The sequence below is a fragment of the Haliaeetus leucocephalus genome, unplaced genomic scaffold, assembly GCF_000737465.1.
Source record: "Haliaeetus leucocephalus isolate CR32 unplaced genomic scaffold, Haliaeetus_leucocephalus-4.0 Scaffold395, whole genome shotgun sequence".
NCBI lineage: Eukaryota > Metazoa > Chordata > Aves > Accipitriformes > Accipitridae > Haliaeetus > Haliaeetus leucocephalus.
In genome coordinates, this window is record NW_010972831.1 from 8,106,233 (window position 1) to 8,133,486 (window position 27,254).

At 50.0% G+C, this 27,254-nt stretch overlaps 1 protein-coding gene across 1 annotated transcript in view; it reads right to left on the bottom strand.

The window, feature by feature from the left end:
• The window catches only part of MSI2 (musashi RNA-binding protein 2), a 254,694-nt gene that overhangs the window by 55,189 nt on the left and 172,251 nt on the right, over positions 1-27,254 (bottom strand). The window contains exon 6 of the mRNA XM_010573965.1: positions 1,423-1,505. Coding sequence (XP_010572267.1) covers positions 1,423-1,505 — 83 coding nt within the window. The remainder of the gene's footprint in view (positions 1-1,422; positions 1,506-27,254) is intronic.

The window sequence follows — 27,254 nt, forward strand, 5'->3', positions numbered from 1 at the left end:
GAAAATCCTGGAGTGTGGCACTGTAGCTCTTCCCTCCCAACTGACAATCTTACCTAAATTTACGTTCCAAGTGTTTCTAATTTGTTGCTGGGTCTGTCGTTTGGCTGCTGGAGTGGGGGTGGTTGGGGTTCGTTCTTTTTGTTTTGTTTTAGTGCAGATTAATCAGCATTTAGTAACTATATACAGGGGAACGAGTGCCCCCCCCCAACCCACATGTATTTCAGGCGAGGTATCGCTGGTGGCAGGCAGGAGACCCCAGAAGCAGGAGGCGGCTGGGGAAGCGGCGAGATGCTCGGACAGGGCAGAGGCAAAGCCTGCAGCACCGTCTGAGATGGAACGAGAGGCTTCCCGCAGGGCAAGGGGAACTGCCCCAGCCCTGCCCTGCCCTGCCATCCCGCCACTCAGTTTGCCAAGGGGACCCTTACTTTTATTTCAGATGCATATTGCAGTGAGGAACAATATGAGGAATATTATTTCAGTGCCCTGGGAAAAATTAGCAAGTCAAATATTGAATCAGGCCTCCAGCATATGCCAAGGAGATTGCTTTGATCTTATCCACACTAAAAGCTCTATTATTGAATTTAAAGTCTGTGAACACGTATCAGACCAATATACAATGCATATCTGAATACACATTTGAGAAGCAAAGGATGTTTTGACACAGGGAAAAAGAATATTTTAGTTGAAAATATCTAAGTTACTGCATCAATTGAAATACAAATGCCCATTTTCATCTGGCTCAGTGGCTTTACTGACAGGGCAACCTGCAACCTGAGACTTGACTGTCATTTAGGAAAAACTTCACCCAGGTCTGGCTCCTGGGTAGGGCCTGGGTGGAAAGCGATTGCGGCTCGATGGCAGAGAGCCATGACTTCCCGGGGGACATGGTCCAGCGGGCAGCAGCAACGTCAGAGCAGTTATCAGGACTCGGGAGCTCGACCAGAACGGTTATTTTGGGAGCACAGTCTGTAATGGCTATTCCAGTCCACTTCCCTCCTGAAAAGCCCCAACGCAGCCGTTCAGTGGCTGCCACGGCTCTTCCCAAGAGCCGGCGGGGAGGAGGAGGGCTTCTCCAAGGCTGGTCGAGAAGCTGAGCAGGTCGATGCACACCATCGTCAGCCCTTTGCCTTCCCACACCAAAACCTGCTCTGGGGCGGCTGCAACAACGGCGGCCTGCAGACAACGCCTGTGCTCCAGGGGGGGACAGACACCCGTCCTGCTGGAAAGGGGACAGGAGCAGGGTCCAAGCAAGCCGTGCTCCTGTTCCCACGACGCCTGCGCCAGGTACGCTGTGCCCAGCACCCAATTAACCTCACCGCGAAGGTTGTCCCAAAGGGCCACCACCCAGGCACCGCACACGTCTGCGACAAAGGGCGAGAGCTCGCTGCCACCGACACGCGCTGCGGAACAGAAACGACTTACCATTTTATTATTGATTTCGTGGAAATGAATTTCACAGACTTTTTCCACCACGTCTTCATTTTCAAAAGTTACGAAGCCAAATCCTATTTAATAAAGAAACAGGGGAGGGGGAAAGGAAAACATTAGTGAAGTTAAACAATTTCATTTTAATAAAGCATCACTTAGCCACGGGGACTTTGGAAAACTATCATAAAAATATGCACATGTAAATACACCTGCTGCCTTTGGAGCTCTTGCTGAACTTATTACAGACTAATGGAGGGAAGAAGCGTTGTCTCGGGGAAAATTAATATGGTTCTGTTCCAGCTCTTCCATAGGATTTAATGGAGAATTAAAACCTCCTTATGGATTTTTTGATCCATCCTGCAGAATTTAATGGATAGTTACACCCCAGTTACATGATGGCTCAGAAACTACAATAAGGCCGTATTTTCTTTTACACCTTATAGGTTTTTAAGAGCAATCTCTACAAAACCCAATTATATTTCTATGGAACCATATTGATTTTATCTCTTGTTTAATTCCACGGGACTTCTCCATTAGAGCTGACTCATTACACGACCCCAAAAAAAAAAAAAAATCCGGGAAGACAGAAGATGATTCCTCATTCACCCCCGGCGAGGCAAAAAATACCAATGCCTCCCCAAACATGCAGCAGCACTCTGCGCTTCCATTCACTTTGAGCAAACAGCAAACATCCCCGCTGCTGCGTGCCGGGGCCGGCGGCGCAGCCACCGCAGCTCCGTCCCACGCGGATGCAGCCGGCCCCGCGGGTCAGCCGGGCTCCGGAGGTGGTTATTTGTCCCTTTCTTCCTGAATTACTTCCTCTAATACCTCATCAGGACATCCTGAGGCCTCCCAGAAACCATTACTTTTAAGGCCTCTGATCTAATCATTCCTCTCTTCTCTGCTGCTGCTTCAAAGGAGCCGTGGATTTGGGCTGGTTTAGGGTCGTTTGATGCCTGCTGCCTGCCTGTAGCTGTACACTGTATTTGCTCTGCTGGGGCCACGCTAAAGAAATCTGGCAGCCCACCACAGCTATACACAGTCATGTTCCCTGCTCCTTCCTTAAAAAAAATAAAAATCAAGCTAACAAACAAAAAACAATCTAATGTGCTACATTTCTGGCAAAGGCTTGATGAGTCAACATCAACTCCAATTAAGCTAATGAAATCTTAAAAAATTAACAACAGGGTGAACGTCCATCTCCCAAACTGCACTGAACGCTGCTGGACTCGGCGCTGGTGGAACAGCACGTGACGTCTTCGTCGCCCCGGGCTCCGAGCCAAACCAGCCGGAGCCGGGGCATCCCCAGCAGCAGCCTTCGCCCCTGGCTGGGGCGGCGGGGGAAAGAAGAGGGAGAGGAAACCAACGCTGCCCGGTGTTATTTTCCATGAATAGTTTTGCCCAGTGAGCATCCTTCTGCTCAGCCATGCGCGGCATTGAAGCAGTTTTGTCTTTGCTGACTCCGGGACCCAGCTCCCGTCTGCCACCGGCCGCGTGTCCGTCCGTCCCAGCCCCCCGGCTGTTTGGGAATACAGCGGTGAAGCCTCATCTCCAGCCCGCTTTGCTACCGACACTTCCCATCTGCAATCAGCAGCCTCCAGAGCCGGAGTGCCGTGGTGGTGTCACCCCGACCTGCTCCCCCTGCCCGACCCAGCGCTCCCAGCAAGTGCCCGGCAGTTTCTGTGCTGGGATCCCAAACCAATACTTCATTGTTTCAAACGCACGCTAGATCTGCTTTGATGGGGCGCAGCGGAAAATATTAAAACTATACCGGGGTTTCGGCAACCTACAGGTACAAGATACGTTTTGCAGGCTACAGTACTTGAAGCTGTAAAGTGCATTTCGAGGCGAGGTCTGAGCAGCTCCCAGACAGGTTGTTCGGGAATGCACAGTACATGTAGCAATGGGGAATGCTCCCATCCCTCTTTGGAGCCTCTTATCGGGGGACAAACCACCAGAAAGGGTTTCTAGGTCTCCTCCAAGGCATAACACATCATCCGACAGCACATCAGACTCAAGCCCCGCGCTCAGAACACTATTTTACTTTGCACTGAAAGCATGTAGCAGCTTGAAGTATTTTACTTAACTCAAGTCTTTCATTTGCCTTCTAAATTACTCCATTTAAATCTACCTTAAACAGACCTGTAGTTAGAACTAAAATTTTTGTGGTTAACTGGCTGAATACGGCATCCCAGGAATCCCGGAGCATGCTGCGTTGGGCAATTACCGGAGCTGGGAGCAGCGCGCCGCTGGGGACTAGCTCTGCCCAGCGCAATGAGACGGCCAGTCCGGGTCTACAAGTCATTAATTGTTTGAGCACCAGCAACATCTTCATCATTAGTAACTCATTAGTGAGTACTGCAGTTGAGGATTTCTCTTTCAACTTTTGTCAGGTCTCACTGCCAGGATGGAGGAGAGAGAGGGAATTTAGAGGAGATTAGCCTTAATATGCATAGCACCGCGAGAAAGCCCACTGCAGTCATTACACATTTGGACTTGGAAACAAGTTTCCCATTCTCGTCCCACTCCATATGGCTTAAACACAGGTTTATCAAGAAATTATTTGTCTGATTAAATCAGATAGCCACCCAGCTTTCTGCATTTACAGATTTTATAACAAGAATAAAATAACAATCCATAGGTGTCAACACTCATTTGCAGGTTTTAGAAGATCTACGCCACTTAGCACAGGCCGGTCGAGCTGGCTTGGCAAGAAAAAACAGACGTGATTGGGTCTGTAAGAAAACCCAACACCATCTTTTATTCCCTCCTCTCTGGAGCTGGCAGATGGGCAGGGGGCTCGCAGGTTCAGGCCCAGAGCCCACGCAGGGCGCTCGGTCCGTAGCTGAAGGCTCACAATGTTTTACCTTTACCGTTACCGACATCTTTAGCTGATTGGGAAGCAGCCAGAGGATTTTAATCTGGACACATACAGGCACTTAAAATCCATAGGATGCTATTGAAGAGAAGCTGTCGCTCCTTAACGGAACAATCCCCAGGAGATCGTCTGCTCCAGAATTAAAAACTCCACAAAAGTGATGGGTAATGGGTCCTTTTTTTTGTTACACTTTTTGAATATCAGATTCCAACTTTTAATAGTTGCACACACACACAAAAATATTACAGCATGCATGCCTTATTAGTTAGCATAATGAATACATGCTCATTTTTAAATTACCAAAACTCTCAGAAACCTTCCTGGACTAAATAGACAATTATTTCTTCTGAGAGATACTAAGAGTCAACAAAAAAATGGTTCTCGGAAAGTGTATGAAAAAGATTAACACAAAACAAAGAAGGCTGTTTAAAATGGTGACATAAATAGGATTCCGGTTGTCAAGGAGCACACATTTTAAAATGAAATTATACCGCATCCTTCTGAATGAAGCTATTATTGGAAGCTAACAAGCTCTATTTAAGAGATAAGCATTTAACAGAGTCAAACGGTTGGGTTTTTTATTCAAATGAATAAAACTGAATATTCATTTGAATAATCTTTTCTGTAAAAGAAAAGACAAAGAAGAGGGAAAAAATAAAGTAAGAGGCAAACAGATGCCCCCAAACGAGAGGCTCCGAGCCAAGCGTGATCACTAAAGGAAGCCGAGACATGTATTCACGACCTTCAGGTGAAAAAACCCTCCTTTAGCATCTGCTCGGAGAAAGGAGTCATTTCACTCTATTCATCTGCTGGTTAATGGGCACTGACAGGCACCGAAACGATGCGCGAGGATCTCCCAGAGCCCCGGCGGCTGGGAGCGAGCCTGCGCCGGGAAGGGAGAGGGTTTGCTCTGCTCGGGGAAAGGGCAGGCGTCCGCACGCGTGCGGAGCTCCGGCTAATTACCAGGAACGGCCTGGGCAAAGGAAGGAGACGGAGGAATCTGCTTCGGCTAATCAGAGGCTAAAATGTTTGGGGGTCAATTACCAGGGGATGCAGATGCCTTCAGTTGAAGTAAAACCAGTGGAAGGTACTCGGTGCCGCCATGGACCAGGTCTCTTTCGGGATCGCTGGCTGACAGAACGGTGCTTTTTTAACAGTGACTCACAAGAGGGGATTTTTTCACTAGGAACCAGATGCAAGCGTATTATTCACAGGGGAGGGAAAATCTGGCGCAATACCTTTCTTAGCGCGAGACAAGATAGTCTCAAGTACCCATATAACCCGAAGTTCCCCTGGAAACCTTTCCGATGAGCCTGCAGATGCCAGCCCAGACGCTTGACGTCCGACGGCACAGGACGCATCCTCCGACACACCTTCATTACACCGAAAAGCCTCCTTCGATCCAGAGCCTGGTTCAGCCGAGAAAGCTGCCCAGGCCTGTGGGTGGACGGCTCCGTGCAGCAAAGCAGAGCTCAGCTGCAGCACTTTCTGCCATGGTATTCCAGAAATAAGAGAAACACTGTTCAGAGAAAGTGGCTGAAACCATTAAAAGATAAAAATAATTTTAAAAAGATCGGTAGAAGCCATAAATAATATTAAGAAGCCCTATGGAAGATACCAAACGTCAGTGCTCCTGTGTTCTGCGTTTTGTTTTTTTCACACTCAAACCAACTATATTTCACACCTTTGTCGTCACTTGAGAGGTTTTATGTCAACCTCGGTAAAATATAGCGAGCTGACGACACCATTGCTATGAAATATATCTACTTTCTCTTGCTGGTTGGCAGCAACTTTTCCACAGCCTGAGTTTTATCTGCGTGCACAGTGATATATATTGCAGCTGCGTTTGCACACACAGAGGACGTCACCCGTCAGTAGAACTACACGAAAGCAGCTTACCGGGTTAAAGGTCTCGCTCTTTCAAGCCTCTGCACGCTTTAAAACAAGGCGATTGCATCCCGCGCCAGAAAGGTTAAACCTAGACGAACGCTGGGCTTAGCCCCTGAAGGGCTCCCACGGGCAAACCGGGACCCCCCGCCGCAGCAGGGTCCCCCGCAGCCAAGGCAGCGCCAGGGCTGCCAGCACCTCCATCGCCAGCTCGCAGCCCGGCACCCGAGCCAAAACCGCCTTCGCCGGAGGCGCGGGCACCGCTGCTCCGCTAAGAGGCTCTTTGGCCACCAGGAGAGATGCTCTGGTGGGCAAAGGCACTGGGAGGAGACTCGGAGGAGCCTGTTTCAACTGTCTCGGGGCCGCCTGAGGATGAGGAGCGAGGCACTTCATCTCCTCTGCATCTGCAGTGCTCCTCTTTGCCCAAGCTGCGTCCGTATTGTCTGGTTAGACTGTAGGGTCTTTGCAGCTGGGACTGCCCCTTACTGCATTTACAGCGCGCCAGAGAGCTCCTGAAAGGGTTCTGGGAAGTAAGTAATCACCGAGGCTCTTTTGTGCCTGCACAATAATCCCAAAGACCAAGCGCAGGAGACAAGAGCACGGAGAGCAGAAGGGAAGAGATTTACATGGTCCACATCATACCAATAAGTGATGCGGGCTCTGCTTAAATCTCACTCCTGCTGCTAGGCAAGAATAACCCGACGGTCGCCTGCTGGTGCTCTCGTTAATGCAGGATCAGTCTCCTCTTACACACATAACACGCTCCCACGGCACCGTCCTGCTCCAGACTCCCAAGCCAGCCGGCACGGTGCGAGCCCCGGGTCCCTGCGGTCCCACCGGCCCCCGGAGCGGGCGCTGCCTGACGAATGGCTGTGCTGACGGATGGGAATATCCAGCCTGACACCCACGGCAGCACACAGCATCGTAATGAGGAAATATTAGTTCAGGCCGCATTCCCCTTTTGTGTTAGGTCTCAGTACCTGATCTGCTCATTTGTGTTTGCTTCATGCCTCTTCTCTTCTCCCCGTATTTAAGTTACTTAAGCTCTGAAACAGAGAAAGGTCCGGTCCCGCTGTGGTATTATTTATGCACCTGCTTTCTTGTTTATACCGATAGTTTTGGCAGCTGGTCCTGTAAACTGTAATAAAATGCCTTTCAAAAAGTAAAAAAAAATTAAAAATGAAGAAATGTGACCAGACAAGCCAGGCATAATAACATTAAAGCCCGTGTCAATTAATTTTTCCTTTTCTTGATAAACGAGCCCCATTCCATCCATTAATAATGAAGGAAGAAACAAGAAAAGTTGACACTAGTTTAATTTATTTTCTCAACTTGCCTGGTCATATTTCTCCCTGTTGCAAAGCTTTCTGGTGCTGCTGGGAATTGCAAGTGGCTCCCACACAGTCGATGCATAGATTGGTGTGAATCAATACCGCTCTACTTTATTCACACATCCCTTGTAATCAGAGGGGAAAAAGTTACTTAGTAAGCTACCACGCATCCCAGACTGCCAAGCTACCTTATAAAAATAATAATAATAATGATAATAGTAAACCTGCAAGGGAGGAGCGGAAAGGGGGACATGAAACCAAGTCGTGCAATCGCTGTCACCGAATCTCGTCTTTACAGACAAACAGAATGATCCGAGCAGAGGGGCTGGGACATTTTAATTGCTCAGACAGTGAACCACGGATGTTTCTAACTTCTTGCTGTCTGCAAAGGTAATTCAAGTCATTACCCTGAGAGTCTGGGAACAGGGACCTGTGGGTTTAATCCTGCCTCTGGGAAAAGCCATTCTTTTGTTAGCACCAGAACCCAACAGCCAGGACTTGAAAACATCGCCCTGACTTTACCACCTTCTTGCCTAAATCTTCCTTGTGGTCCAGGTCCCACGTTTCTTCTCCTGCCACTTTCTAGTCCCTTCCTCAGAGTCTTCATCTGACTTACTGCAACTCAGCTCGTTAAAGCTGAAGATCGTCTAGGATAAAAGCTGTCAATTCTAACTTGTTCTTTCCTGTTATTCCAATTTCCTGTGCTGCAAACACACGGAAGGAGAGGTTTCGGTTTCCAAACAAGTAACTCTCTCCAGATTCACAGACCACAGCCGCAGTCAGAGACGCACACTGCTCAGATTTTTGCCTCCTTCGGTACGGTTAGGGAGGTTAGGGAAGAGCGATGACCACACCTGAAGGGACCACCCGAAGGTACCTCCTGCTCCACGGAGAACAAGACCTCAGCCCGCCCTGCTGATAACCAGACCGGGAGAGGGATGCACCAGGAGATGGAAGGGGAAAGAGAAGGTTAACACCTATGGTCTAGGATAGAAAATATTACCCTCATTTAACTGTAAAGTGGGCTCTCTAGCAGTGCTTCTGTGAATGACGCTCATCAAGACAGATGATTAGCCTGCACATCCATCTAGTGTTTATGTGCATCTTGGGTGGGTATGGAAAATAGTCAGGTTCTCCTGGCAGGCACAGGCAGGTATTACTGCTGTTTAAAGTGTCAATATATACTCCATGACATGAGAGTAAATTCTCAAAATTAAATCAGCAGACAACTGCCTTAGATCAAAAACCTCCATACAAGGTGCTAGCATTTCAATACCAGCGCGGCAGGAGAGCAAAGAGCTGAGGTCAGCCACGCAGCTGGATAAAGGGCACCAGCAAGATACTCCTTTGCTTTTGTTCTGGAAAGCTGCAAAGGCTCAGGCTCCTTGCTCTGTCCTCCCATGACTGCATGGCATTTACAAAGGGAGCATCGCGCAAAAAAAAAAAAAAAAAAAAAGGGCACCTTAGGCTGAGCAGCCGCTGCGCCACGTAGCAGCCTGCCGCTCTGAACAGGCGAAAACCCACCCAGACTGGTTTTGGGGAAGGATTTTCCCCGGAGCCAGGATGCCAGTTCTGGCCAAAGCCCTCGTGGTCGCAGGGAGCGCCGGTGCCGGGCTGCGCGGCTGCGGCAAGGGAACCCCACCACGTGTCACAGGCCCTGCTAATGTAAGCGGTACCTGAACTTTTTGTAATAAATTTTTCATAACAACAAATCTTCATTAAAATTTCATTCTATTAACATTCTGAAATCAAACCAAAGCGCTGAGTACATAATGACTGAAACGCACGCTACGCAGCAACTTACTAAATGCCAGTTTTATCACATTGTTAATTAACAGAAACCATTAATGCATTCACAGATCATTTAGAAGCATTAGCGGTGACCTAAGAAAAATTGCATGTACATGTGATACACTTGCGTCTGCATTTTTTGCATCTGAATTTTCTACACGGGAGGCCCCAAAGTTTGCTCCTGACTCAGGTCCTCTCTGTTGGAGACATCACGTCTCAACGGGTGCATTTTTGTCAGCGGCTCGAGAAATAAAGCATCGGGCTGAAATATGAGGTACTGAAGGAGCAAGTTATCTCAGGCAGTGTTTGCTTTTCCGTCAGTATTTAACTCCAGCTCCTCCAGTGTTTGGGAGCAGACCCACCCTTGCTCCTCACAGCTTTTCACTGCTCCTTTCAGTGCAGGTATGGACTTCCCAGCTCTCTAACGAGTCGATGGTACAAAAACGATGGGAGTGCAGCTGGGTGGGGGAAGCATGGCATAACCTGACAGATTTCTTTTTGCTATCAAAGAAGAAAACCCCAACCACTCCCTAAAATCCAATTAATCCGTCTACAACCAGAATGGGAACCTCGTCCTTCAAGCGAACGCTTCTGCCCGTTCGTTAGCGAGACCTGCAGCACGCAGAGCCAGCGACAAACCTCAACGCTGATTTCCACCCCCCACACGAGTGCCCCGCAGCCCCTCGCCGTGCCACGAGGCGAGCCAAGGAAATCACCGCTCCCGCGCCCTCCTCTCCTGCGGCCGAAGGGCGCAGACCTGCCCGCAGGGGGCCAGCGGTGGACCCCGGTCCCCTGCCCCTGCCTGCCAGCCCCGCGTGGCAGAGGACAAGCGGAGCGGCAGCGGGTCTCGGCAGCAAAGGCAGGGACGGAATGGAGGGCCATCGCTCCCCGGGTCCAGCTAACCCGGTTAGGCTCCCCCGTCAGAAAAGCCAGCTGCTCCTAATGCGACTGCAGTAGCGGCTGCCCGCCCAGCGCAAAGTCCTGCCATCTTTATCTGTTTGCCTACAGGCATCAAATACTCTCTGCCTGTCAATTCTTCCACAGTTTATTACCAAATTTCTAAAATATTACATTTTTTATTATATCCAAATTCACTTTATTGCATTTGACAATACAGATAATCACATACCATATGCTCTAATGTTTTGAAACCAATGCATGTTGACAGCAGTTTTTATTCATGATGCATAATTCTATCCAGGGCTGACAAAGGCAGCGCAGCACCGAGCCTGGTGTTACGGTTTTGTTGTTGGGGGGATCCTTTTTTCCATTTCCTTTTCTTCATTTTAACAACAGATTTACAATAGTGGGAGGAAAGATGCTTTGCCTTCAGTAGAAATAGGAAATTGGCTGAAAAGATGGGCTTATCAGAGAGATGTCTCCAAAATATTAATAACAGGTGGGGGTTGGTTATTATAATTACTTGCATTTGAAACTTGCAGCTAATGGGGTCAGGGAAGCATGACGGCTCATCCGTGAGCGAGCAGAGGCTGGGGCGGCTCGGCGGGCGCGAGGCTGGACCCCTGCTCCTGCACACCTTCCCGCCTGCCTGCGGTCGCTCGTCTCCGAAACCAGCTCCTCTTCCCGAGGCAGATGGTGGGAAGGGAAACGTGCGCACGCCTGGCGTGTCCTGGGGTGGCCAGGGGACGGTCCCCATGTGAAGGAGACGTCTGAGCGAGCACTACCTAAAAGACTTTGAAAGCCACGGTTTCTCCAAAACAACACATCAACAGGGCAAAGCCCGACAGCCTTCGTTTAAACCCCGTTGACTTGAAAAAGATGTGAAATCCAACACGCGTTCAAGAGCTTTTCCGAACGGGGTCATCCGTTCCCATCACTTCTTCCCACCCTCCCTCGAACCAACGCTCAGGAAAGCCACGAGCCGCAAGCAGAGCCGAAGCGCCAAGCTGGAGAAGTCCCTCGTCCTCTCCCCTGCCCGGGCACATCCCCACCTCCACGAGCAGCCGAGCCGAAGGGCCATCGAGACCGAGCAAACGCTCAGTTCCTCGTTAAGCCGCTGGAAGAGGAAAAGCCCGAGCAAACCCCAACTCCCAACCACGGTGCTCGGGCAATAGATTCAACAACTTGAAAGATGGCAATGCCGTGCAAACCAAACAGGATGCTATGTCTAAATTAAGCTGTAATGACCTGCTCTGAGGTCTTTATTAGCCAGGTAACGATCATTTAAGAGGAGGTTACTATCTTGAGCCAAGGGCACCTAATACCATTACTGAACTTGTTAAAACCTGCCAAGCAAGTAATTATTTCTAACATTATTTCTTTTTCTCTTAACACAGCTTTCTACCTTTCCCCTTGTGGTGCTCAGCCGTAAATCACGGGCAGTGGCAATCACACAGACTCCGTCGCCCTTCCCCAGGAGGCTGAATTTAGCTCCTGCTCACCACGAGCGGGCTGAATACAAGACAAACACCCCACAAGAATAAAGAGCGTGCTTTGACAAACTCCGAGATGGGCCACAGCAGAGCAGAAGCACGTAGCAGGTAGTGGTCTTCACAGCCTGGTGGCGTCAAAGAGCTGGTGGCCTTTGGAAATCGTTTGCAGCTGGCATCCGATGAGATGCCACTTGGCGCCGCATGCGATTCCCGTGCTGTGTGGACCACCGGCATTTTGGCTGTGAAGAGAGGGGCTTAAACAACACCCCAGCCCTTATGGATTTTGGTGAGAAAAACAGCAGCTTCGGAGCCCACGTGGGAGCCTGGGGAGAGCTCACGCGGGGACAAGCTGCCCAGAGCTACCGCTTCCCCGAGCTAAGAGCTATCAGGTAGCGAGGTCCAGGGCAGATCTACCACTGACTCTGAGAAGGACAAAACATTGAGCCATTTTCCTACTTGCCCTAGTTATGCCCCCCAGGGCAACTCCTTCAGCCCTACAGAGGCTCGCATAAGGAAGAGAAAAAAAAAAAAAAAGAAAGAAAAAACCCAAAGCAAGCATGCAGCTGCTCTACAACTTCGCAAAAAACTTCACCGCACACGTCTCGATCCGCCGGCCAAGCGCGGAGCAGGGTCCCGCGGGCTGATCCCCGCCGCCCGCAGCCGCGGTGGGTCTGCCGAGGAATTGTCCCCGGCGCAGAGGGAGGGAGAGGCTCTGGCGCCCGGATCCTGGCGACCCGGGCTGGAAAGGAGTTGAGGTGGCCGCGTTTTACAGTAACCCAGCGTGGACAATATTATGAATGACACCAGCAAGCTGCCAGCTCAGGAACTCATTACTGTCAAGGTACAACATGGCTGGCTGCCAGGCCCCCAGCTTTCACACTCGCTATGCCAGAACATCCACACACAATTTAATTGCATTATAATTTCAAAAGTGCTTTTCAAACTGGAAAAAGGCATTCACTGATTAACCAGCGAAGAGCAAAATTGTTTATGAAATTGAATACAAAAAGCTACAGAAATGTAATTGGGTTGTTCTAGCACCTAATTTTCAAGCCATTTTCCCACTTATTTAATCACGAGATACAAAAGGAACTAGTGAATTGACTTCATACTAATTAGATTACTCCCCGCGATACTCCAGGCCTATATTCCAACTGGTTGATAGTGCTGCTTTAAAATGAAACAAAAAATGTAGCAACAGCTTGTCTGGGGCCATAACGCATTTGTTTCCCATCAACCCTCTCTTACTGGAGGGCTATAAAATCCAGGCCAAATTCTCCCTAACCTGCTGTAGCTAGTCACCCAGAAATCGCTAACTTTCCCGGAAAGGAATGAGAAACGCTTGCCAAACGATCCCGGCTGCTCCCCGGCGCACGGCCGAGGCGGGGGGGACAGCCCGGAGCTCCCCGCCGTGCCGAGCATCACCAGCCGCCCCGGGCGGGTGAGCCGGCATCCCGGGGCTGACCCTGCTAAGCAAGCGGAGATGTCGCAGATGATGGAGTAGGAAAGGCTGCCGGAGCTGGCCGGGATGCGCTGTCCTCCCCGGGGACGGACACTCGGGTTCCCCGAGCAGGGAAGAGCCGGTGAAGGGGGGCTCTGCTCTCGCCGTTAGGCTGCTCCCACTGACGGGCGCAGGAAAAACCCAACACGCAGAGCTGAACTCTGGGTCTGGCCAAGGGGGAGAACGTCCCTTCTAAAGCCGCCGCGGAATTACCGCCAAGAATATCTAAGCCGTTTTAAAAATGCAGTGCAGGGTCATCTCTTGATAGAAAACTTTAGCAAATTTGGCGGCAGCGAACCAAGGGAGCGACAGGGGAAGTTGTGCACAAAGACTTTTTTTGCACCCTATTCTCCTCTCCTCCCCAACCACGCCAGAAGCACCTGGCGTGGGAAGAGCCCAGCCCTGCCTGCCGCTCGCCAAAAGCTGGGGAGAAACGGGCTCCGGCAAAAGGAGTCGGGGAGAGGCAGGGGCTGACAGAGTCGTGCACGAACTGTACTGTGCAGCGACCGCACGGTCACCTCTTCAGGGCGGCCACCCCTGAGCTTCTGCAAGGCTAGCAGGAGCTGCAGGCACTTTATTTTATTTTAAATCAAGTCACGACATTAACAGGAATGTTTTACTGAGTCTCTGGTTTGCTAAAGACCGCTATTTGGAAGATACATATACGCACACGCACGCTCCTTCAGAGCGTACGCTTGCAGAAGTTTCTTTAAAGCTGCCCAAGACCCACTCTGCATCTGATACAATCTGCTCACAGCTTTTTCACTAATTTTAAATTTTATTAGGTGCAACATAATTGATTATATAATCAAATGTAGAATGTACATTATCAAGATATTGTAGCACTTCACAGGCCATTTAATCAGCATATCTGGGACTGTGCCAAAATGAATTAGCTTGCATTAAATTTCAAGTACATATTATTGGTTGTATTTGTCTCCATGTTTAAGCAGGCGCTTGCTCTTACAAAAGAAATCTGAAGTCCTTCAATTATAGAAATAGATTATTAAAAAAATGGAAGTATGCTTTCCCAGAGTTGTTTCTTCTGTGACAAAGAGCCCAGAAAAGCTCACTCCCTTCCAAAAAATCACTGTGATTGACCACAGGAGCAGAAGTTTTTAGTATTTATCGACTTTGCAAAAGTAGAGCATAAAACCGTGAAGTGCCTTTGTATTTTGAGGAAGCAGTTAGCAAATGCAGCAAAACCAGAGACTGGTAACAGCACGAGGAATGGGATGGTTTCTATGCCAGTACAGCGGTAGCTCTGCTGGTGGTGAAAGAAGAGAAAACCAGAGCATCCACAGCGCTGCACGCTTGCTGTGACCTTGCAAAGGGCTTTGCACCCCTACCCACCCCGCATTCCCAGCGGGACACACCGGAGCCCTGCTACCCTCCGCGTGCCTCCGAGCGAGGAAGATGCTGTCACCCTCCTCCTCGCCCCTCAGAAACGGAGCTGGAGGCAGAGCGCGCGCAGATGGAGGAGACGTCCCTGGGGTCCCTGGGATGGCCCCAAGCAAGGAGAGCCCTTCTCACCGTGCCAGCCCTTGCTCCACAGTTGGGCAGAGGGGGGACGATGGGTGCCCACCTGCAATCGGGGCATGTGCCGGTGCCTTGTGGGGAGGCCGGGAGGGGTAAACCCCCAGCTTGCTCCCGTCGCTTGTCAGCAATGGTCCAGTTTCAGGCTCTTTGACCAGATAACCTGCCACCCAAAGGCACCGGTAAACCAGTGTCCCCTGGCGTGGATACACCCCGGGTTTGGTGATGGGGCCACGGTTCACCACCCCCCTGGTAAGCCAGCGCCTGCCGAGCCTGGCAGACCCTGCTCGGTTCCCATGTCCTTGGAGCCAACCAGTCCCTCCAGACAAAAACCAGGGATTTCTGCGTGATTTCAGCAAGCGGAGGAGAAGTGCGAGGCAGCCCCACAGCAAAGGAACAAAGCCAAAACCTGCCACTGCCACTACTCCTCTCCCAACGCACCAGCCAAACCCAGAACCTTCTCCTTGTTCCTTCCTCCAAAATTTAATTACCATCGCCGGAGAGTTCAGGGGCACAGCAGCTGCCAGAGGCGCCCCGAGAGAAATGACGTGTCTACAGAATTGACTTCGCAGGGGGAAATTTTTCAAGCGGTTGAGAAGCTGCGCTCAAGGTGACTCCTGCCTACCTGGTTACTGCAGCAGCGTCGTGACAGCTCAGGGCTGGGGGGGAACAGACCCGCCGTGCCAGGCGGGTGCCCCCCCAAAACACATGCTGCCCCCGGGCTCACCAGCTGCCAGCGGAGGTTACAAAGTCCTCCTTCCGAAACTACAGAGGATCTAATGCAAAGCGAAGGACACTTTACTGTGAACACACAGGCGTCTTTCCTCTTATTAACGCACAAGCATCAGCGAAGATAAATGGGAAAGCGAAAGGCCACGCTTTACCACGGGCACGCTCCGAAAGCGGGCTTCCGTGATGCTGCCAGCAGCTGTCACTGCGATCCCCATGCAGAGCACCCGCCAGGGCTGCGCTGCAGCAGGGATGTCCCCCTCCCCACTGGTCCTGCACTGGCGGGGGACACAGGAGAGCCAGCGTGAGACTGGTACAGCCCCAAAATCACAGCCTGTAACAGCTCGGTGCTCCTCCGAACCGCCGTGGGAACCGCCAACACAAAGCTCACGTAAATGAGCAGGCAAGGACACGTTTCTACAGACTGCCCCTCCGCGGAGGGACCCTCACTGCAAAATGTCCCCAACCTTCATCAATCTGTTTTTCACAGCTGTGGCATCTCACCTCCAGGTCAAATGTTGCAGCATGCAAAAACTGATGAAATACTCGACGGTGCGCTTTCTTACAAGTCTGCAGTCTGCACGGATGTTTTACCCACCCTGGCTGCATCCCAAAGCGCTGCAAGCCCTGGTCGGGAAGGAGAGCGTGGACTCTCCGTTGCCCTGCTGACTCTACGTATCATAATGCAAAGGAATAAAGAATTAGGCATCAAACAACAAAAAAACTATTCAAGGAATTGAAGTAAATACTGACTGGGGTCAAGGGAAATACCAGCAAAAATGAGAAGCTTAGCCTCAGGTTAAAAGAATCCCTTTGAGCTGTGCAGTATGACCCCTCCAGGCTATAGCTTCAGGCAGCGCACAACATTCTTGGACATTATTAATATCCTTGGCCAGGACTCCATCCCTGCTGCTCATGCACCGTATCAGTATTTGCCTAAGCAAACAACATATACTACTGTGAGAAAGAGTGTCTGACTATGACAGATGCTTTGAATATATGCACCATTTGTTCCTCTGGATACACATGTAAAGAGCAAAGTATTTGCTGAGCTGTTCCTGGACACCAGCTCCCACCACCGAGGAGAGGTCAGCACGCTGCAGTCTGGCTGAGGGGGTGCGAGATGCAGCCTCAAACATCCCTGCAAATGCTGAAATACCCAAGTTTTTCCCCCGGGTGCCTAGGTTAGGAACAACAAAAAAGTTCAAACCCCTCTGGTGTGCCGTTCCCAGGAAAGCTCTGATCAGAAGAAATAGGGGAGAGGGGGGAAATCGCCCCTTTTTAACATACGCTCAGAGTCTGCTTTTTTCTTCAAGACTACAGGCAAAGAGAGATAACATCAATTGCTTCAGTACATAAATGCTTATCAGAGTGAACAGGTTCAGGTTTAGCACGCACTTCAAGCAAATGATGAATTACATTAAGATAATCACTTTCTTACATATATATTTAGAGTTGGTATATGGGGGAGAAGCCCTCATCAATTACATTAACGTCATTTAGAAATTCATGTCAGCTTTTACTTGACAACTGAGAATTGCCCGTAGATTTAACTGATAGGGATTTGTCCCAAAGGCACCTTTAACGTACAAGAAAGCGCCGGGCAGCTGTGCAGAGGGTGGCTTTCCTCCCTGGCTGTCAGCGACCGCACCGAGTGACGTTTCATTACTCTGCCGCGCCGAAAGCGCAGGCATCTCTGTGGGGTGACAATCTGTTGAGAGCCGAGACCACGTAAATACGATTGAATCGGCGGCATTAGCAGCGTCTGCAAAGCAGGCAGGGTTGCTCCTCAGGACTCACATGAACAATGCTCACCTGTTTACTTCTCCGAGCACCGGCAACCTTATTTTTCCCTTTTCTTTTTCTCTGGCAATGTCTGTATCAAAAGAAGACAGACTTCTCTGAAAAACCCTGTGGTCAATTTGCCGGGCCCTTTATTGCAGAAAGCCGGGCTTTGATTTCAATGGCACTACACTTTTTTTTTAAAGGCACTATATAAAGAAGAAATCTTCAATCACCGTATATAGACTCTTTTCTTTCCCAGTAAGCCAGATGCAACCTGCTGTGGAAATGCACTGTTTAGAAGTGGAAGGCAGGCGAGCAAAGGGCTGTAACGAGCACCTTACATCTGAAGGAAAACAAAGGCCACATAATAAAGCCCTCCAAAAGAATTGACAAATAAATAAAAACATTACATAGCACATGCACTCACAGAATTAAAACTCCGTATGTTCCCCGAGGCTGGAAAACGTACTCTTCTGCCAAGTCAATGCAGCCTAAACGCAACTTCACTCTCGTGTTTTGGGGGTTTTGTTGGTTTTGTTTGGTTGGTTTTTTTAAGAATGTTACAAACCAAAGGACATTTCTGGAAGCATCTGCTGCCGCACGCGCCTGAGCCTCCTCTCGGGCTCCCCTAACCAGAGGCAGAGCGCTGCACCGCGCGAGCCTTTATACTCAGCGAAACTTGCGGATGCGATGCCTTCGCCAGCGCCCGTTCCCACCTCCCCGCAGGGATGACCCTCCCCGGGCCAGCAGCCCTCCGGCCGTCCCTGAGGTCCGCTGCCCGTCGGCCTCGCAGGACCCTTCCCGCGCACCCCAAAGGGGGCTTCAGAAGAGCTCAGGCTCTCTGCCCCCTCCCTGCTGGGCTGGCAGGTATTTCTGCAAGCTCTCTACGCACCGGACCCACTCGTCAGCCCTTCCTGCTGCTGGAGGAGGGTATATACAAGGTCTTGCAAGGAGGATCCCTTAGCTAGCGCTATCGAACGCAGCACAGGATCCCAGCCACCTCGTGCTGGTGGCCATCGCAGCATCTCCTCATCAACGCCATGGACACTCTCAGCCCCAGCATCCGTCCAGACTCCTCTCCTGAAACAGGGCAAACAGCTTTGTTTTTACAATAATAGTTCCAGATAGTTGGGAGTCATCAAATTTTACATATTTCCAGGGGGCAAAGGCTAACAGTGGCCATTAAAATATATGTATCTACAAATTTTTAATACAGCATATATATTATTTTATACGGCAGACACACTTACCCTGACATCTGTTCACATGGAAAACCCAAAGCCAGTACCGAGACACTAAGGAAAGCTCCATTCACACACAGAGCAGAACTGATTTTATGTCTCTGCTCATCCTCTTCTGTCTTCCCCGCTCCCCATCTCCTCACGGACGGGAAATTGCATCTCGGAGGCTTCGGGCCACGGCGGGTGCAGTCACTGTATGAGCAGCGACCACGCACGTCTGACCAGCTTGCAATCACACTCCAGTGACCTGACACAAGCCCAGTGCCATCATCTTTGCCTAACCTGATCTGCGCTCTATTAAATTGCGGATGCTTTTGCTTTTTCAGCTGTCTCGCGGAAACAGCACGGACAGGGCAAGTACACATCGCTTCAGCCTTGCTGGAGAAGAGGAGCTAATCCATTTACTGGAATCGTTTGTTGATATTACCAATCTCCTGTTGAAGTGACCAGAGTAAACCTAACATATCTTAATCATTTTTTCCACTGTTGGAAGCCAGGCACAAAAAAAAAGCCAAGAGCGTATTTTGGGAGCACTGTTGGAAAGATCCCATTGTTCTTTGCCGCATCAACAAAAGCAGTTTTGCTGTTTGATAGTATAAAGTGTTCAAGAACCAGATGCAACAAAAGAGCAGAATCACCCTGGGAAAGAAAACTTTTAATAGGGACCACACAGAGCCGAACAGCTCTATAAAATGGATCTGCTGGTAATGGAAAAGGAAAACAAGACTCAGACAGGCACATTGCAGGCACAAAATCCAGAGCCCTTTGCTAATAATCACGTCTACAATTTCAGTATGCTTTCTAACGTTCCTCAGATACAGTGGATGCTTTCCTTCCTCTGCAGCTGCTTTTCGAGACCATGCACAGACAGATGAGGCAGAACAGAGGTACTTTCCTTGCTGAGCATCGGGCCTCAAATGACCACGCTTTTGTCACCACTGGGTGCCTTAATGCCATCCTCTAACCTCTACGACAGACCACTCGGCATAGCTACAGCCGAGTCATGCCTGGTGGTGGACGGTTCCCTTGAAGTTTGCTCCCCTCCATCTCCCCACTGCCCCGATTCAAGCGCAACCACCTTCCCGAGGACGGCTGCTCTGCTGAGCCCCGGGATGCCGGGGAATCACACGCCGGAGGACGGGCCAACCCTACACCTACGGACCGATGGGCTTCTGCCAAAGCTCCCCCGAGAAGAGCGGGCCATGCTGCTTTTTCATCTGCCACCTTCAGAGGTGACCTTCTCCAGCAGCCTCCCTCCTGTTCGAATTCATCCAAGCCCAGTTCCCAGGTGCATACGCCCAGCAGTACTTTATTAAAAGCTTTCTTCTCCTCCTTGCATTTTTGGTGACATTGTTTTATGGATTTCCCCACGCGCTCAACCTTTGTTCAAACCATTGGGGAAAACGCTGAAATCTTTATGCTTAAAAACAAAAGCGCCGCGAACAGCAGTCACAGGCAAAGGAAAAGGTGAACTAATTATACACACCAGAGCGTTCCCTGAAGTGTTTTCACAGCCTGGGTGCTACCAGCCCAGACCTCGAGCTACCGCCTGCTGCATTTCCCCCCACCTGCGCTCATACCCAGCCCACCGGACTCCATTCTCGCCCGCAGCGGGAGCAAACACATGCCACCTATTAGCAGCCAAAACCCCACAGATCGAGTGTGCTTCTCCAGCACGGGCAAGGCTCTTGACCCGAAGATGTGCCTGAAACCAGAAAGGTGCGGGGGGGAGGCACTCCCGGTACTGTCACGCCGGCAGAGCGTTTCAAATTAGAATACCCTTTGCTTCCTGGCTTTCAAAGCAGACAAAGAAATTGCCTTCGGAGAAGCGGTGTTTATGCGATGACCTTTTCCTATTGTGTCTGCAGGCACTTGAGAACAAAGCTGTGGCAGAATCTCACCGCAACTTCTGGGTGATGGGAAATGCGGCCATTTAATCGCTACTGTGGAAGTTGGGGAGTCAGTTCAGGGTTCGAGGGGTTTTTCGCTGGCGTTATTTTGCTGGGACATTCAACCACTGCTGAGGACTAGAAACCCATCACAACAGCTCAGCCTGACGTCTCGTCCAAGCCCCATGCGCTATTTCCAGCAGCCGGCTCAGAGCATCTGCGGCACTCGGAGCTTCTAAGTGCTGCTCTCGGACTTCTTGGCTAGTTCAAATCGCATTTTGTAAAGGGTAAAACAATCTACAAGAATCTGTGTGCACTCACAGGGAATAGTAACTGCTCGTGATACAGCTCAAGCACAGAGAAATGCACCAGCCAGGTTTCACGCAGACAATTCCCCTCTGCAGATTTACACTTGCTCAAGGATCTACTGCGTCAGAGCAGGGCACGGCCAGGACAAGGGCTTCTTTGGACCAAGTCCTCATTACTTCCAACTCCAGCTCTCTGAAAATCACGGCTCCTGCTCTGGCCTCAGCAGTACGCAGCCACCGAGCTCAGAAAGCCCCGTCTCCAAACCCTCCTCCACGAACCTACGGTTGTATTTCAACCTGAGAGATAACAAGGAAACTTTTGGGGCACGGCATATGCAAAAGCTGCCTGTCCTACTAACAAAGTAAAGGCTGGCCATTCCCAGAAGACTATCCAGTGGCATGGGAGAACTGGGGAGCCCCAGAGGAGCCTGTCGCCATCCCCATCCTGGTCCCTGGGGGAGGACGAGAGTCGAATGACCAGAGGATGGAGCTGCCAGTCCCCCACCTTCTTCATCCACTAACCCCCAACGTGACCTTGGGCAAATTCCCGCTCTGCAGGACCTTCACCTTCCAACCCAGAAAGGGAGGGGTGGTATTTGTAAAGCAATTGGGATGAAAGGACCTACAGTATATACAGAGGGAAAAAAAGAAAACCCAACAAACTAAGAAAAGCCTTGCAGCTCTGCGAGGCACAGTACAAAAGCCTTACTGCCAGTCAATGGGAACAGACTATTTATAGCTGAGGATCATTAACTGTATTAAAAAAGTTTGATGTTCTCTAACAATCTATGTCATTTTAAAACGCTGGCCTTCCCCCTGACGGCCAGCTGATAACTGGAGCGGCAGTGCTGAATAGAGGTAATTATACGCTAGTTCAATAGGCTGAACCCGCAACTGCACCGAGCCCTGCTCTGAATGCAAGCGTGTCCTTTCCCCAGGGCTCTTATTTAAATATTATGCCAGCTCCCACAGCCTACCACGGGAAGAATATAGCTATGTATGCTCTCATAAAACTGCATAATTATGAATAATGCCTTAGTTTTTAACAAAATAAATCACCACACACCAAAAAAGTGCTTATTCCAACCTAGCTCTGGAAGAGATTAAAATGCCAAGTGAAGTGAAGCATCCCTCTTCTGAAACACCAACGCTCACCGTTGTTTATTTATTTTGGTTGGCCACACCAGCTACCTGGCTGTGGAGTAAGGGCAGGGCTGGCAGGACCACTGAAACGCGTGGCGCCCACCACCGTTAGAGGGAGGACCTGGACCAGAGGTGCTGAGCATCACCCAGAACAGCGGCTGCTCAGTATCAACCCCCAGACACGCTATTCCAGCCCCGATCAAGACATTAACAATGAAGCACGCTTGATTCTCATCCAGCTCAAAGTTCATCAGCTTGTAAGAAACATACAGGCAAGAAACCACAGATAACACATTGCTGATTGTTATCGCCAAGAATACAAAGCTCTTGTGATATGACACATCAAACATATGGTTTTAAAGACTTAATGTTTTGATCCACTACATGATGCCATTGTCATTTCAGCCTGGTAAGACTGACATCTGCCTGACACCATGTTTCATCCATCCTAGGATGCACACTTCATCCTTTGCCAGAGAGCACAGGACTCAGAAATAACACAGCCACCATGGAGGTTTCTGCACGGCTACCGCTCCAGCCAGGCGCACTCAAGGCAAGTTGTGAAAATCATCTCCTTCAATGAGCTGTGCGACCAAGGGAACCGGTATAAAAAAACAAACAAGAAAAAGCTATTGACTGTTTTGATTATTTCAACATCTACCAAGCCTAGCTGATGCGATCTCCATTCGGCCAGACCCCGCCTAATCCCATGAGCTGCCCCCAGCCTCGTCAATCCAAACAGCCGGCGAGGATGCAGGAACGCACCGACCCGGCATGGCCGGCAGCACTGACTCCTCACCAGCCCTCGACGCTCCCTTGCAAGAAAAGGGAACGTTTCGCCGTCGTCATCGTTAGCCCGAATCCAGCCGAATCCGATGGCAATCGGAAGCAAGTTACCATCCGAATGCTGGCTGGTAGCTGGTGCAAACTACAGACCACGAAGCTGGGTTTTAAATGGGCGTCACATGCATTCCACGCAGGGAAGTAATTGGCAACCTCGCCAGAAGCCGGAGGAAAGGAGCTGGAGACTGGCTGGGCAGGCGGGCTGTCTAACGAAAGCACAGGGATTCCTCGCAGCCGAGTTACCCTCTCCTCCGCAGGGAGGGCAGGTCGCGGCGCAGGCGGGACGTGGCTGGAGGCTCGCTGCCTGGCTGCACTCGGTCTGCGAGGAAGATGAAAAGAGGTCTTTGGTCTCTTGGCTGTCAGTCTGGCATCCTCATTTCCACACCAGCCCTCGTTTCACTGCGCCATTTTGGAAGATGAAAGGCAGAGGCCAACGGTCCTTTGCTTTTGATGGAAATCACCTCCTCCACCTGAGCACCATGTTGCTTCTCCTCATTTAACACTGCCTGGCACCTGTACACTGTTAAATTCCTTTAAGGAGCTCCAGGCAGTTGACAAAAAGCGAGAGCGTCGCTACCGGTCACGTAGCACAGATGGGCAAACTGAGGCACGGAGCTGCAAGAAGGTTTGTTTGCCACGGGCACCGAGCGAACCAGCGGCAAAGCTGAAGCCAGACCCTGGCGTGAGCTCCCTCTTGGCTGCCCGATGCAGGAGAGCAGCTCAGCAGGGATGAGGGCACGGGGGACTTGGCACAAGCCACCACACAGTAACTCGTTAACTGGCTGCATTTTGACTTAAAAATGTCCAAACTTGGCCACCGGGAACTCACAGCACACGTGCAGGTGGGCCACAAAAAAAATCTGGGAACCACCAGCAAGGCTGAGCTCAGAAGCAAACTCCCAGCAAACTAAGCCCAAGACCCGTACATAATGATCCTCCCTGCCCCCGGACCCAGGTGCAAGTTTTAGGCTTTGATCTGTACCTTATCTTTGGCCAAGAAAAACAGCAGGGACAGTCTACAGACACGCTAGGAGACCGGCTGACGGCAGCAGGCAGACCACTAGCGCAGGGAGCTGATACGGTAAGAGCGTAAACCAGGAGCTCATGGCAGAAAACCCACTGGTGTCTGCACCACCCCAGCCCGGGGTTTGACGTGCTCTTTGTGCGGCAGTTCTGTATTTTCTTAGTGAGAGGCCAGACACGCCGGTAACGCTCCATACGTTTACTCTGAGCGCAGCAAGTCTAATTACCCTGCCAAGCCTCTCTGCGTTTTTAAGCACCTTCCCTTTAAACTCTCAATAATAAGGGCTCTCCTTCCAAATACTCTGCGTGGCTCTTGTTTCTCGAGTTGCCATCGCTACAGAGCACTGTTTACGGGTCCCTCCAGCCTGGTACAGCTTCATTAGTGCCTGGCTGCCCGAGGAGGAGGAGGAGGAGGGAGCAGGGGTCTGGAGAGCGCTGATCCCGAGGGGATGGGGCACACCAGGTTTTCCTGCCCTGCCCAAGTTGTGAAAGCGCTTTCAGCATCGGCCGAGGACTTCGCCAAGCCCCACGCCTGCTCCGAGGGGTTTTTTGTAACCCGTTTCACGGCAGATCCTCCCATCTTTGCTCCCTGTGCAGAGAAAGTTTCCGATCCATCATCGCGGCTGGCCTGCGGCTCCTGCCTCACTACGCTGCTCTCTCCAGATAAACATGGTGCTTTTTAAAATTATCTTTTGCCCACAAGCGAGACACACACAAAAGCAGCCTTTCTGCTAGTCAATAATGGAAACTTTCAATAGATCAGGAACAGAGATATTTTCAGCATGTTTCGAACCAAGTTCAGAAAGACAGCTGGGGAAAGAGGGGAAAACATTCAGATATTTGGAGGGGTTTTTGGCATTTTGGTAATTTTTCCACCTTCAGGGCAAGAATAAAAGGTTTGGTTGTTTGGTGTGTTTTTTTTAAAATAAATTGCAGCTTTAAGTTCTGTATTTTTTTCTCCCCAAAAAACCTTCCCCCAAAGAAGAATTAAGTCTGACCAGAAAATGTAAGGAAGTTGCTGTTACCTGTTACTTGGAGGCCAGCACTTTCTTCATTTCCACATGCGTACCAAATACACCTACCCTGGCTATCTAGGTCCTCTAACTGGAAAGAACTCAAAACTCTCAGAAAAAAAAGAGAAAAAATACTGTAAATGAATGCAAAAATGTAAAGTGAATTAAACAAACAGGCAGCCAGGGTGTGCAAATGCTGCTGCCACCTACTCGCAGCGAGCAGAACGGCTCCACACAGCGCAGGCCTCCCGAAATCGGGCACGTGTGCTCCTGCCGGCACCGAGCAGGGCTGGGACCAGCAGCAGCCCAGGAGACAGGCAGCAAAATAAGAAAATGGAGGGGCTTGTTCTGCCGGGCGGCTCCGTCCTGTCCCCGCAGCCGTATCATCCTCTCCGGGTTCCCAATCCAGCCGTGCAGGGAACACGGGTGTCGGGGAAAACCCCATCCTCTTGTCCGCTTGCAACAACGCCCCGCGCCCCACCAAAGTCTCCCACTCGGTGCTACAAGTCTAAGACTTTGCAGGAGATAATGTGACGCTCAAGGCCAACATTAGCAATGCCTGTCTCTCAACTAATCAGCAGGCAATTAGCTGGAAGAATTCAGAATGAAGCTTCAGATGAAGAGTAAACCTTCAGCCACTAAATTCCATCCTCAAATAATGAGACTTTATTTTAATTTCACAGTGATAATATTGCACAGCCACCCCTCTCCTTATTTACCTCCAGGAAGTAACATAAGCATTAAAAAAAAAAAAAAAAAAATACCCAGCAACCAGCTTTCACCTATTCCTATATATCGTTCATCATTTAATTTGAGAATTAAGCTCTGTTAATGGACGCAAACTATCATTTTGAGCATGCAGGCACTGTTAATATTTGAATAAGCTAACAACAACAACAAAACACAGAGGACTAATACATGCACGGTCATCCTTTCTAACAGGAAAGATTCAGTTTTAATTTTCACAGAATATTAAAACAAATTTTAATTAGATTATACTAGCGCCTCCCTAATAAGTGCTTGCAAGGGGAACTCCATTGTGTAGAAATACGCTCTGCAGTAGAAGAGAAAAACTTGCCAGTTAAGTAGCTTAATCATTGAAGAGCTTGGAGGTGGCTCTTTTTTTTTTTTTTCATTGTAGCCTTCTCACACTTTGCAAAGAGGTTGTCAGAGATGTTTAGTCATAATCATTTCTCTGGAAAATGAAAAGTGAGCTTGACAAACAGGAGTGAGATCAGAAAAGAAAAGAGAAGAAAAAAACCTGTCAATATGTGAAAGACATCCTGTTCCTTCCCAGTGACCCAAAACGCCAAGGTTTGCTACTTTAAAAAATAAAAAAGGGAACAATCTCCAGGGAACAGCTTGTACGCGGTGGAGACCAGCGCTGCCTCCATTGTGCTTTTCTTTAATAGCTCATGAAACCACTCGTGCACTTTTGCTATGAAGGAGAATTTAAAAACAAAACAAGAAAAGCAAAGACGGTTAAACATGTAGATATAGCATCACCCTTACGTAAGCCCACATCTGTCATGAAGGTCAGAGCTCCAACAGCAGCGATGCTCAACACTGCGCAAGACGCATCAGCTCAGCTGCGCAGAACATCGCTCCAAGACATCTCCTCCTTGTTTTACCCTGATGAACTTACGGATATGACTCGCTCATCCCTCTCTCCCTCTTTCCCAGGGTGTCTTGCAGCTTTTACTGAAGTCAAAGGCAAGCGGGCAACTCAGCACATCCAAAAACCAGAACCCACCTATAACCACTTTATTTCTCGCCCTGACAGAGCCTGCAGTCCTGCAGAAACCCCACTCGGGTGCTGCCCAGCTGAGCTCTCTGCCTGCTGCCCTACAGGGTCTGAACCTCTGCTGCTGCAAGGACAAACCCGTTCGAGACACGGGGATGCCTCGAGGGAGTCAGGCCCTGTACTGGGCAGAGCGTTAATTTCCTGCACCTGGGAAAACTGAGATCCCATCCAACCTCCTTTCTACATCATACAGGATAATTGGGAAAACAGTCTAAAAATAATCTCTATTTTTAAGTGTTCTAATTCTGATTAACAAAATCTCACCAGGACTCGGGATGGGGGGGAGAGCAATTAGACAAAATCCTGTGTTGACACAGTCCTGTGATTACAGGTGTAGTTATCAAATACACGCAGTGACTAGAAATCTCTCCTCTCCTGTGCATCCCCTTCCAAAGCAAGACCTTGAAGCTCTAAAACAATGGGGAGTTAGGGCAAAACCCAAAAATTATTTTGCCAGCTACACTCACACAGCTGCTCTCCTCTAATAATGTTGCTTCTGTCGACTGGAAGCTGTCGCAAGACAACCAGAGCAGCACGAGGCACTGCCCCCTCCAAACCCAGCCTGCGCAGTTGCCCGTTCCCTTCCCAGGCAGGGCGGGCGATGTGCGACGTCCCGCATGCGGCACAGCACAGAGGCGAAGGAAGCGGGAGGCTGGTCTTGTGCTGAACGACGGGATAAAAAAAAAAAAAAAAAAAAAAAAAAACACCCCACCCCCAAGGGGGGGGGAAAC